General features: G+C 33.6%; 1 protein-coding gene across 4 annotated transcripts in view; it reads right to left on the reverse strand.

The window, feature by feature from the left end:
- ACAP2 (ArfGAP with coiled-coil, ankyrin repeat and PH domains 2) overlaps positions 1-14790 on the reverse strand; it is a 157170-nt gene that overhangs the window by 38844 nt on the left and 103536 nt on the right. For all 4 annotated transcript variants that reach the window (XM_082458593.1, XM_082458592.1, XM_082458590.1 and 1 more), the window contains 3 exons: positions 12570-12614; positions 9608-9703; positions 4066-4140 (listed from right to left, as the gene is read on the reverse strand). In XM_082458593.1, coding sequence (XP_082314719.1) covers positions 4066-4140; positions 9608-9703; positions 12570-12614 — 216 coding nt within the window. The remainder of the gene's footprint in view (positions 1-4065; positions 4141-9607; positions 9704-12569; positions 12615-14790) is intronic.

The following is a 14790-nucleotide window of genomic DNA, read 5'->3' on the forward strand; positions in this document are numbered from 1 at the left end:
ACGGAGTGAGAATCACCTAAGGGCTTTCCAAATCTAAGAGTCTATGACTATGGAAAGAGGAAACAGACTAACTTCAGAATTAAAAACAAACACTGCTGACATCTCTCAAAATTTAATCATAAAGACATAATAATCCAAAATAATCAAATGAAATAACCTGTAAATAAATTGCTACATTTTTTCCTGCTTTTACTTTGGGGGAAAAAATCAGGGAAATTTTAATTCCTTCATTTAAAATTTACTTGAAGCTATAATTTATTTAATTATGTAGACAGAATTAAGTCAGCAACAGATATAATTGAGTTTGGCAACATTCTAAAAATTTCATTTGTAACATCGGCATCTTTTTTTAATAATCCTGAAGCCACTTAAAACATAAAAAAGACTTCTTTCAAAGTGCAATGCATTATAAGTATTTTTGTCTAATTTTAACTATTTTTCTTGAGATAAATTAAGTCTTCAGTATAATTGCTATTAACATCAATTAATATTTTATAGTACTTAAAATGTGATAGATATGATTTTATAATGAAAGCAACCAATAATGTTGAATAAAATATACAATATTAGAATTTAAATACACTGATGAGCTGACAAATTAGGAAGGAATACTCAAAGGCAAAACAATAAGTGAAAATTGGAGGCCACAGGGGTAAGCAGAGCAAGGAAGCCAAGTCTCCCCTTAAGGGCGTTTGTCTCATCAGGAGAATTTGAAGCTCTGGTGTGGGGCCCAAGGAATAGAAGGCAAGGCCAAGGCTGGCCAATGAGCGGTCTCTAAGAGAAGCTTTCTCTTTCGAAATTGCAAGAAAGACAAGAAGGACCACTATTATCTCTTTGATTTAAGCTTATTTTAAAAGTCCTAGCCAGCAAGATAAACAAAAAGTAAACAATTATTTGCAGATGATGAGACTTTGTACACATAACATCCAAAAGAATCCAGAGATAAATCAGTATTAAAGAGAGCTTAAAAAGACTACTGGTTACAAAATCAATACATAAAAATCAAATTTTATTCTAATATATAACAAAAGTAAACAGTGAGAAAAGAAATTTTTACAAGATAATATTTACAATAACATTTGCAATACAATTTAACAAAAGATGTACAAGAAAATTATCAAACTTTATGACTGACATTAAAGAAAACTTAAATAAATGGAGAAATATTTCAAGCTCATGGACTAGAAGACATTTAAAATAAAGATATCAATTCTTCCCCAAACTGATTCACAGATCCAATGCAATCCCAATCAAAATCCCAAAAGCTATTTTTATGTAACCTAAAAAGCCACTCCTGAAATTTATATGGAAATGCAGAACTTTGGCAATTCACTTTTGAAGAAGATAAGGTAGGAGGCTTTGCTTTGTCAGATATCAAGATATGCTATAAAGCTAAAATAATTAAGATAGCATAGTACTGGCATAATTAAGATAAAAAGACCAAAACAGAATAGAGTCCGAAACAGACCTCACATGTATGGAAATGTGATGTATAACAGAGTATACAACACTGAGTAGTAGGGAGAAACAAACTTTTTAATAACTGAATCTAGCTCATTTAGCTACCAATGTGAAAATAAAAGGAAACTGGATCTCTACCTCATACTATATACAAAAAACCAATTACAGATTGATTAAAGATCTAGATATATTGATAAAAGGCAAATCTATAAACACTTAGAAGATTAGGCAAATCTATAAACACTTAGGAGATACACCATTGTGATCCTCGGTTGGGAAGGACACGAAAAGTACCACACAGAAAAGACATTTTAAAAACTATGTGAAAATTTGAACGTATATACCTCAAAGGGGGGCTAATATCTAGAATATTTGAAGATATGATCAACAGTTAGCTAGGCAACCTGATGGAAAAACGGGAGAAAGACTAACAGACATTTAACAAGGAGAATATCCAAATGACCAACAGACTTAGGAGAAGGTCATTAGTGACTAAAGCATAAATTAAAACCACAACAAGATGTCAATATCTACCACCAAAATAGGCAAAAAATTTTAAACTTTCACAATACAACAAGGTGGCAAGCAGCAATGGGAACTCTCACACAGTGCTGCTTACCAGGAGTGGTATAACATTTTGAAAAATAATTTAGCATTATCTACTAACACTGAACATATATACACACCCTCTGACCCAGTTTTACTACTAGGTATAAGTCCATCAGAAATGTGTGCATATATCCAAAAGGCATGTACATGAATATGCATAGCATCGTTTCTTCAACTGATCAATTTCAATTCTTGAAAAAATCTAAATAATTACATTAGACATACTTTTCCTTAATTTTTAGTTTGACTGGATCTTTTTCTTTTCCTTTTCCTTTTTTTTTTTTTTTTTTTTACCTGTAATGCAGCCTTGTGTCAGCATTTAAGGGCAAAAAAAAAAAAATGGTAAGTATTCATAATGAACAAAAACAGCATTATTCCCTTTAAGGAAAACAATAACTGACAATTATTTAAAATCAAATAAATTTATCAGATTTAATAATCTACTACTCTTGGACATTCGGTACAACATTGAGCTGTTTCTACAATAGGGAAAGATATTAAAAGATGCATAGTGCAACAGAAACTAACACAGTACTGTGAAGCAATTATATTCCAATAAAGATCTATTAAAAAAATGTATAATATTCATTAAATAATTCAGTTTAAACAAATAGTCACGTTTCTGAATTTCATGACCTCTCATTTTAATTAAAAATGATTGGTCCCAATTCTTAAAACTCTTTCCACAGTAACATCATTAAAACAAGTTATCCAACCAGAAGTGATTCTAACTTTAAACAAAACAAAACATGGAGGTAGTCTTACCTGACTATAACTAGAAGTAATGGATTAAACATGGTCTGGTAGAAAATCTTCCACTTTTTAAATAATGTTTCTCTTTGAGTATTAACAACCCATCACCAATAAAATTTTCCTTACTTTTATTACTGATTTCACTTTCATTTTTTTCCTCTGACATCTTCTATATCAGATCTAGTTTACTGGTATTTTAAATTCTAAATAAACCATAACAAGAGTTGATTCGACTGCTCAGGGGTTGAGCAGTCAAATACCAAGAGATAATACCAAGAGAATAGATTTCTTAAAGCAATGCTAGAAGGTATCTTTTTTTTTTTTTTTTGTCTTTTTAGGGGAAAGTGTGATCGCAGTCCCCCACTACCAAAATGTATGCAGTCAAGTTTCCCACTTTTGGGGAAATTGTAGGAGTGGGATGGATAGGTCTCACCCTGGGAAAACCACCTTTGTGATCATGGTATCTCTCCTGCCAGGTAAGTACAGAACAGATCTTTTTTCATACTTTTTATATACATTCAACCTCCAGTTGTCTCCTTTTATTTTCAGATTACTACACACAAAAAAATGTAAATGACTATATAAGATAAAATGTAATTAGGCTGAGTTCCAGGTATATCATATTCAAAGCTTTTAGCACACAGAAACAAAAACTAGTTTCACATTTAAATCTTCATTTTTAAATATATATTTTTCAAACATTAGTTTAGCTAGGCTTAGGCAAATTAATAAGAAATGCAAGTGAAATTTCAGCATCACTTGAGAGGGTTAAGTGCTGCCTTAGAGTGACTGCAGCTGGAAATTCCTAGTACCAAACACACACATTGATGCTACAGTGTTCTCCAACCCCTGACCACCTCCACCCACCCCCCATCCACCGCCCCCCACATACACACATTTTTACAGGTGGTTGGCAATATCCTAACTGAAACTATAAGTAGTGTTTAAAACTCTAAGGGCCACTTTTAAAGCAGTTAAGGCCCTAAGAGACTGATGTTTTTATAAAATGGTTCAAGAGAATGGCTTTCAAATATTTTGATATAAAAGAATAATAAAATACAAACCTGAACATCAGAAAAATATTTTATTTTTTACAAAAAAAGGAGGAATTTATCTATACAATTTAATTATTAAAGCAACTCAAAGGATTTTTTCCAACACAAATGATATCCTGCTGAAACCAATAATCAAGAAATTGTGTAAAATGGGAATTAATCTCCTTTAACTTCTCCCCTCAAGTACCTTTTGTTGAATGGTGGAATGTTTTTGCTCCATTTCTCTTTTCTCCTTTGCTGCATCCACAACCAGTCGATCCAACTATAAAAGGAGAAAAGGAGTAAATTATAGAGACTTAAAAGTTAAAGAAAGAAAGACATGATTATTTTTCAAAAATCATATTCCAAATCAGTCAATTGAGGTTTACCTAAAAAGGCATTTTGGCTACAACTTTAAAGTGGAAGTTCTTTTTTTTCTGGTATCATATCCTCTTTGAGAAGGTCTTTTACTCCTCTAGGGAAAACGTTTCTAAGAGCAATCATGGTTCCAAGCAATTGTGAGAGGTGGCCCTGTCTAAGGCACAACAGTGATAACATGTTCACTCCTTGAATTAAGGAGAATGACTCTAGATTAAGTTGTCTGCTGATGCACTCAGCAATTCTGGTAGTCACTATCAAAGACAGAAAGAAGAAATACTGGTGATTTTTCTTCCCAAACAGCAAAAAGCAGCAGCTAAGCTAGTGTGTGCCAGCCTCACAAGTTCAACGTAACAGACACTTCCAGTCACTCAAGATGCATGATGTTTTCAAGTTGGCTTCCTAATATTACAATAAAATCTAAAAGGTAGAAAAAATAATTCAACAGATAAAAGAGAAAGCAAGAAAGGAGGAAGGGAGGGAATAGAATAGAATAGAGTAGGAGAGGACAGACTAGGATAGAATAGAATAGAATAGAACAGAACAGAATAGAATAGAATAGAAATAGAAACCATTCATTAGATCAGGGTATAAAATCACCAATTTTTGAAGTCCTTTTTTTTAAAAAAAAATTTAAAAACTTATGAAATCATAAAATCCCATTTCTTTCTTGATCCTTTCCATCAGAAGAGAAATATCTGACTTCCAGTATTATGACAAAATCACTGGCTTCTTGAACTCCTCTTTGCTGGAATAACAAAAATTGGGTTATAAAATACCCCATTATGTGGGTCTACTCTTCTAAACTGTGATGTATGTCATTTCATCTTTGAACACCCATTCACCTCAAACTGACTAATGTGTGATAAATGAATAAATTAAAATGTAAATATCAACAGACTATGGAGAAAGACAAAGTATTAAATGTCGAAATGTTCTCACTGATATCCTTTAAAAACAAAACTGAAAAAGGCCTTCTTAAAAGACTGTGTGATCCTTTATTCACTATCACAAATGGTGTTTTTTTTCTACAGGAGACAAATTCTGACCGCAGAATCTTAATATCACTGAATAATAATAAAGAACCAAAAGAAAACATACTGAAATAGAACTATCACTATTATAAAATATTTTACTTAGTTGGCAACTATACTCCTCCACTTTAAGATCTAACGCATACTTACCTTAGTGACATGCTGCATTGATTTAATGGGTAATACTGTGCTAGGAAAATGTTTGTCCTCAATAGTTTCTTATACTGAATGAGTGGAATAACCATTATATCCTCGTTTTATAGCCTTTAAGTGAAAGGCGTGTTAATGTATTTCATACATTCAGATTGAAATGCAGCAGAAGGCAGCCCCCAAGATTCAAATTGATATTTCTAAACTTGCATGCATGTACTTTCCACACCAGTACTACAATGCCAGTGATGGTAGTAAAACTGTCAACTTGGTAGTAAATTTCTCTGCTGCATCCCACCCCACTGCTATTGCAGCAGAAACGGAGAAAATTCCCCTCTCTCTGTTGCGGCAGAAGTATAAAGAAAAAGATATCTTTCAAATGGTGGAGTACTGGGGGACGTATGAGTTGGGGAGGTGCGAAGGCTGGCAGTATTGTCTCCTAGATGCTGGGTACTGTATCAGGAAGAGAGAGTTTGGACCACAGTAGCATGTATCCCGTGTTTCTATTAGCGTTGGACATCATGAGGTTAATAGGCTCCTATACCTAACCAGGTACCCCCAATCCTCTACCTATGTTTTGAATCTCCTACACTCCTACCACCTCAGATTTCACCACTTCTCTTTCTGCTTTTCAACTTCTCCCATTCCCATTTGCTTTTAAATTTGTGCAAATTTAATAAATAAAATAATACCTTAAATAAAACCTTCCTACAACTCATATTCCCCTCTAGCTACTACCTGCTCTCTTTTCTTCACAATACAACTTCTTAAAAAATGTTTCCCTGTTCTCCACTTGCCTATTTCATATTCATCTACCACTGTAATTTAGCTTTTACCTCTTGGACCCTCAACTCTCACATCAGTAACACATAACCTTCTTGCTGCTAAACCCAAGAGGTAGTTCTCAGTCCTAGGGTTACTCGACCTTCTTTCCAGCATTTGCACTGACAACCACCCCCATCTTTCTGAGACACTCTTTCCTTACCCTGTGCTACCACGATTTTCTGGTCTTCCACCTCCTCTCCCATCAGTGTTCTCACGGAGCCCCCTTACCTAGCCGTCTCTTAAAAGTAGATCATTCTTAGGGCTCTGTCCCAAGCCAAATTCTCTTTTTACTCCATACTCGTGGACCTTGACCTTAACTTACAAAATCAAAATTATTAGGCATGGTGTTCGGTCATTTATGTTTTTTTAAATAGGTTCATGATTTTGAAATACCTATTAACTCTCCTTGGGTCAATTCACACACTCTTGTGATTGCAATTAGCAATTATATGCTTTAGTATTATATGCTAAAGTACTCTCCTTTAGTATTTCTTTCTCTTGAACTCCAGATATACCCACTTAGATGTCCTATTCTCAAAATCAACACATTTAAACTTGAACTCATCATGTCCCTCCACTCTCAAATTGGCTACATCTTAACTATTCCTCAAGTCTATCTATTTATCTCCACCCCTACTGCCAGGACCCTAGGTCCAGATGCCATAATCTCATAACTGAATTAATATCTGAAAGAATATCCTAACTGGCCACCTCCAACCAGGCCATATTATCCACCAGGCACTACAGGCACCAGAGTTTAGATGCTTTTCAAGGACCTGCAAAATTACTTGAGACCTGGGAGGGTAAAAACTGAAAAACTGAAATTAATAAATGTCAAAATATACAATTATTGAAACTAGTCAACTACAAACCAATTCATTTTTTTGATAAATTATAATTAATGTAAGATGAGGGTACAATCTAATGTTTGATTAAGATGTGGGGAGTGCCTAGGGCCCAGGAAGGTCTTGCCTTCTTCCCAAGTCTGGGTTGGATGTACTATCTACATGTTACAGTAACACTTTGATCCTCCAATATGTGGTAGAGATAGCTGGTTGCCTCCCAACATCCATTCTCTCCTCCTTTCTTAACAACAGAATCCCCAAATTCTAGTAGGTTAACATGGTTACATGCATTAAGACTAAATTTCCCAGCTTTCCTTGCAGCTAGTGTGACATTGAGACATACACAGAAGTGGAATATACAATTTCTAGGAAATATCCTTAAAGAGAGGGAATGAATCTTTCTTTCCCCTTTCCTCCTTCCTGTTGGCTAGAATTTGGATATGATGGCTAAAGCGTGATAAACCACTTTGAACCATTAGGTAGAATCCAAAGACATAATAAGCCTGTGTCCCTGCAGATTAAGTGACCACCACACTAGGCCTTTGATTTTACATAGAAAAAATAAAATTCTATCTTGTTAAAGCTCCTACTATTTCTGGTTTTCTATCACATGCAAACAAATCTAATCTCCATTTATATACCCAGACAGGGCACTTAGCACAGAGATTAATAGTGTGGTGACTTGTTATTTTCTTCCAATAGATTAAGTTCTGTAGAGGCAGGGAAGAGCATTTCTGTAATTCATAGCATATGCCCTGCACACCGTCTTTCCCCAACACCAGCCCAACACACACACACAGACACACATGCACACATGCATGCACCACATTTATTTTTGGTCAATGAATGCAATTCTCATTCTGCTCTTACCTTTTCCCCATTTCCCTAAACTCTATTTTTCATCCTTAATCCCTCTCCTCAGAAAGTAACCTGAACTATTTTGGGAAAGAAAATCAACTGAAAATTGACAGAAATCCAGAAAACTCACCAGTCAACAAAAAAGAATGTCTGGGAACAGATCTAACATAAAGTTTTGATTAGATATCAAAAATAATTTGTATATAATAAAATTTCTATATAATATTCTTATATATAATTCATGTATGTGCATGTGTGTGTGCGTGTGTATAAAATGAAAAAGTTCCCAAGGGTTCTATAATCTTAAGATTCTATAATTTTGTTATTCAAAATAGCAAAATGCAAATTTCTTTGAAAATAAAAAAAGAGCTATAACTCAAATAAAATACCAATTAGGACAGTAACTCAATAATCCAAATGTAAGAAACAAAAAAATAAATCCAGCTATGTATACTGTAAAACAAACACTTTGTTTTAAAATTCTTCTTTTCGGTACCCTCATATACTATCTGTAACATTTTCTTTAACTTTAATCTTATTTTTGGTTACATATTTAACCCATACATAAATCTGCTATAGCACCAAACTTCATCATTAAATAAACTGTCAAATTTCCCAATATGCTAAACCTCTTTAAAAATACAGATACTAGAACAAAGACAACAAAAGGAAAAATAAACAAGTCAAACTACATCAAACTAAAAAGCTTCTGCACAGCAAAGGAAACCATCAGCAAAATGAAAAGGCAACCTACCAAATGGCAGAAAATATTTACAAATCATATATCTGATAAGGGGTTAATATCTAAAATATATAAAGAACTCAGACAACTCAACATCCAAAAAAAAAAAAATCCAATTAAAAAATGGGCAGAGGATCTGAACAGACATTTTCCCACAGAACACATACAAATGGCCAATAAGAGGTCAAAGGTACTCAATGTCACTAATGATGAAAGACATGCAGATCAAAACCACAGGGAGATATTGCCTCACACCTGTTAGAATGGCTGTCATCAAAGACAAGAGAAGATTGTCAAGGATGTGGAGAAAAGGGAACCCTTGTGCACTGTTGGTGAGAATGAAATGGCACAGCCACTATGAAAGAAAGTATGGAGGTTCCTCAAAAAATTAAAAATAGAACTACTATATGATCCAACAATTCCACTTCTGGGTATTTACCTGAAGGAATCGAAGACACTAAATCGAAAAGATATCTGCATCCCCACGTTCATTGCAGCATTATTTAGCCAAGATATGGAAGTAACCTAACTAAGTGTCCGTCAATAGGTGGATTTTAAAATGTGGTATACATATACAGTGGAATATTATTCAGCCATAAAAAAAGGAAATCCTGCCTTTTGCAACAACATGGATGGATCCTGAGGGCATTACACTAAGTGAAATAAGTCAGACACAGAAAGACAACTACTGTGTGATCTCACTGATACGTGGAATTAAAAAAAAAAACAAAAATAAAAAACAGAACTCATAGAAAAAACAGACTGGAGGTTGCTAGAGGTGGGTGTTGGGGATGGGAAAATGGGTGAGTGGGGTCAAAAGGTACAAAACTTCCAGTTATATATATGGCAATTATATACCAATATCTGTATATTTTTAAATTGAGATATAACACAGAATCAAGAAGTACAGTACATTACCTGTGCACCAAGATCCTTCATGTAGGGCCCAAGTTCACTAAATAGATCATATCCTTGATGAAAGAAGGCCAAATGGGCATACATAAAGGATAACATCTAACAGGAGGAAAAAATGGTTAGCATTTAAAAATCAATTCTTAGATAAATATTCTGAAATTAAAAAAAAATTCTGATCCTATCTATTGCTTAAAAATTATTCCACCAGAGCCCAAAATATCAAACCTATTTAAAATTAAACTGAGTCATTTTTCTTAAAAGAGTATTACAAAAATATTTTCAAACTTATATTGCAATAATTCAAAGAATCAAGTTTTCAATAGCTTCACCATCTTCCCAGGTACATTATAAAATATCTCTGTGTCTTTCAACAAAACTCACTGGCAAAACCTTAAATTACAAATAAAACATTAAAATATTAGGAGGGGACATACGAAGTTCTCAAAACAAAGCAATCACATATACTTTACAACCCGTAGATCACTAAGCACAACACGAAATAGGGGCATGCTTATTATTTTCTCAAGATATCAAAATAAAATGAGGCAACAGACTTTGCCAATATGGAGATTTTGTTATATTCATTCCAAAAATCCAAAAATGATTAATGGGTTAAGATTTTTTTCTAAGTTTTCCTACATTTTACCTATTCATGAGAGAAAAAACACTCTTATTTTTATTAAATTTTTACATGAGAAGGAATTAATTCAATCACAATACTGAAAGAATCCTCCAAACATCCATGTTACTTTTAGCAAGAAGAGACATCTGTTTAATTCTGTAAAATCTGAAATAGGTCAAAAGGTCCTTAACACTCAAGAATCCTTCAAAAGGAATTTTTTTGGAAGAGAAAAACCAATAAAATAAAACACAACGACAAAAGGACAAAGCTCACTAAAAGTTGATTCTGGAATTAGATAACGCCGGTTGTACAACTTTGTGAAAATGATTTTAAAAAACACTAAATATATTTTTGAAAAAGAGAGGAAGAGATTAATAGTTACAAGTACATAAAAAGTAAAATATGCCTGCACATCAAAACACAGAATAAGCATATTAAAAGATAAATAATAAACTAGGAAAAAACATTTGACAAAGGGTTACTAGTCTTAATAGGTAAGAGATGTTACAAATCAATACGAAAAGCATGAAGACCCCCACAGAAAAAGAGGGAAAGGACATAAATAGAGAACATAAGTGACCAAGAAAAAAAAAGGGGGGGGCATTCATACTCATTTGCCTCAAAGAAATCCAAAATTAAACAATGAGATGACATTTTCAATCTACCAAATTGTGATAGAGTGGGGGAAATTAATACCCAGTGTTGGTAAAATGTGGGAAAATGTTCACTCTCACACACTATTAGTGGAAATTTTGTGTAACCCTTAAAATTTGACAGTATTCCTTAGAAGTTTCAATAAATGCTTAAACCCTTTGACTAAGTAATCTCTTGTCTTAATCTATCCGAAGGAAATATCATTCATTAGGATGATCACTATAATGCTATGCTTTACATCAAAAACAGGGAAATTACTTAAAATCCATTAACGGGAAAGTTAATTTATGGTATATTCAAGGTCAGCAAACTGACCTACAAACTATATCCAGCCCTACCACCTGTTTTTGGATGGCCTACGGGCTAACAACGGTTTTTGCATTTTTAAATGGTTAAAGAAAATGAAAAGAAGACATGAAATTCATGACACGTAAAAATTATATAAAATTCAAATTTCCATGTTGATAAGAAAATTTTTATTAGAACAGTCATGCCATTCATTTACATATTGTCTATGACTGCTTTCCTATTACAATAGCACAGCTGAGTAGTTGCAACACAGACCATATGGCCTCCAAAACCTAATATATTTACTACCCGGCCCTTCAAAAAAAATGTTTGCTCACCCCTACTGTATTCATATGGTAGAATTCTACCTGGCCACAAAAGTCATCATTAAATAAAAAAATATTTAATGACACATGATGATTTTGGAGTGTATTAGTGAAAAAAGAAAATTATAGAACAGTATGTAGGAATGATCCCTATTTTGTTTTTAAAAATTAAATGGAATTTTAAGAGGTGTATATACATGTTCATGTACACACACAAACAGGCGCGTGCACACAAACAGAGAAAAATGACAAAGATTACACCAAGATATTAATAGTGGTTCTCTCTTGGTAGTAGCATTTATAAGTATTTTTATTCTTCCTTCATATATTTTATTTTCCAGTTTTCTACAATTAACATACATTACTCTCAATCTGGAAAAGGTGGTGGAGGTAAACAGAGGAAGTATAATGTACTCATCTGATAAGAAATAACATAAATATTAACAGAGAATTTAGGAAAAACCTAGGTGTGGACAAGGATCAAAAGCAATTTCTGTAGATCCTTTGAGAAAAAAAAAACACAAAAAAACTTCAGTGAACAAAATCAGAGAGGAGAAATTATTTCTAAGGTTCTCAAAATATAAAAGAGTGTAATGTATATATGACTATCATCCTCTGCCCACTTCCTTGTTAGCTTTAAGATGAAAAATGGGCAAATAAAAAATCACTGTTGCCATGCCATCCTTCAAATTTCATCTCGTTTGTTTTCTACCTGCACTCCAAAAAGCTGATACACCATCAACAGCCCAAAGGGAAAAATTCTGTAAAATGACACTATGTATGCCCTCAATCTCAAATTATTTAAGTGTCTGCTTTAAGGAGATTACAGTGTAATAAAAGATGAGACACACATAAATAACTATAACACAAAGGAGACCAAAAAAAGTGGTTAAGTGACATACAAGAAGTACAAAAACATCATTAAGAAGATTAATTATGAACCTGGAATAAATAAATAAGTCAATAAATAAATACACATATACACACACATATATGGTGCTATTTTAAACACTTAAATGCATACATTTAACTTCATATTAAAATATTTAGAACATCATTTCAATAAATATCTTACTGATTTCAGGATTTCTGATCTCCGTTTTGATTGAAGGACATTAATCTGAGGGAAAATGCACTTGGTTAATCACCTATGCATTATTTTAAAAACTAATCCAGAATGCAATATTGTAAAATTTGCTTATTCTAATGGTTTAATACTTTTCCAGAAAAGTAAATGAAAACAAAGTTTAAGTTTTTCACCTTTTGACCTGCTTTTTGCAAAAACAGTTAAGACAAACATACCAATGAAACTCTCATCTATTTTTTCAACTTAAAGAAAAACTGGCCATGTTCAAACCATAAAATTGTACTGTACTGATAAAACTATCACCTTGATAAACTTCTGAATTTCTTAGAATTCCGTCTTCTCTCCACCCTCCTTATCTAATTGCTCTTTCAACATACATCCTTAATACAAATGCTAATCATTTTTACCACTACCATCAACCACCACCATATCTTTTCCTGACTGCTACAAAAGTCTATGAACTAGTCTCTGTTTCCACTCTTGACTCTTGACACTTCATTCTCCACACAGCAACCAGAGTTATCTTTTCAAACAATAAATAAGATCATGTACGTCTGTATTAAAACTTTCCAACTCCCTACTGTAGCCTACAAGGCCCTTTGTGAAGAGGCTCCCGCTACCTCTCCCACCTAATTTTCTATTACAGTACTTTCCCCTTTTCTGTGGTCCAACCACAACCCAAGAGTACTCCCACCTCAATGCCTTTGTACTATTTGTTCTGTCCTCATGTCATGATTTTCTGCCCAGATGGGCACAAGGCTCTTATCCATCAGGTCCCAGCTTAAATAGTATCTCCTCACAAAGGTCTAAAGTAGGCCTTTAAGCAGTCTTTAGTACACCAACCCTATTTATTTTCTTTATAGTATTCATAACTACCTCATGTTTTATTTACCTATTTCTTTTCCCCAGCTAAAACATAAGCTCCATGAGATCAAGGTTGTGCCTTACTCCCAGTTGTATTCTCCAAGTTGTATATATTAAGCACTCAGAAATATTTGTTGAACAAATTAATAGACCTTAAATAAATATTTTAATTAAACTAAACTATTGAAAGATCAGTAATTATAAAAGTTGCCTTTTGTGGTATCTCTCCCAACTCTAGAAATTCACAACAAACACTTTATTTTTGTCTGTTATTATATATCAGCTTAATGAAATAAAATGTTTACACAAGAAAAGAATCATTCACTCTTTGCTAAAATTTCCAAAAGGTTACAGAATATCTTTTTAATATGTCCTTCACACTGAATATTCTGCCTGTTGTTTAATAAGATAATTTTAAAGCACTGATCAGAAAACAAAAACAGACCAATAGGGAATTCCCTGGTGGTGCAGTGGTTAAGAATCCGCCTGCCAATGCAGGGGACACGGGTTTGAGCCCTGCTCTGGGAAGATCCCACATGCCGCGGAGCAACTAAGCCCGTGTGCCACAACTACTGAGCCTGTGCTCTAGAGCCCGTGAGACACAACTACTGAGCCTGCATGCCACAACTACTGAAGCCCACGTGCCTAGAGCCCGTGCTCTGCAACAAGAGAAGCTACCGCAATGAGAAGCCCGTGCACCGCAATGAAGAGTAGCCCCTGATTGACGCAACTAGAGAAAGCCAGCGTGCTGCTACGAAGACCCAAGCAGCCAAAAATAAATAAATAAATAAGTAAAAACAGACCAAGAAAAATCTAATAACTTTGTTTACCTAAGCACTAGTTTCTTCTGCATGTCTGTTTCAAGGTCTATTCAGTTTTGAGAACTAAAATATTAACTTTCAAATGCTCTAAGTAAAAGCTTAGCAAAATGTTAAAAATGCCTCTGTTTGACAATGAAAAACAGCATACATTTGAAAAAACAAAAGTATATTCAAATATTTAGAGAAACTAAAGCATGACAAACTCTATAAATCTGAATATTTATTACTTACTGTTCTCTAAAACAGACACTTTGGCCATATAATAAAATAACACAACAGTTCTCATTAGAAAAATCAAACAAATAGTTATAAGAGAGGTGAGGTCCTAACTTAAAACTACTAGATGGACATCAAAGGAAATGGACAGTTTATAATGTGTAAATTTGAAAATAATGAATATTTTAGCTAACTTCCCCCCTTCCCAAATAAAATTTAAAATTAAGCTGTTCATTCTTTCAAAAAACATTACCTATCTATTTTCTAACCACTGGACTAGAGGGAAGAGATATAATCTAGGAGTAGGA

This window comes from Balaenoptera physalus (assembly GCF_965194825.1).
Source record: "Balaenoptera physalus genome assembly, chromosome: 4".
Lineage (NCBI taxonomy): Eukaryota > Metazoa > Chordata > Mammalia > Artiodactyla > Balaenopteridae > Balaenoptera > Balaenoptera physalus.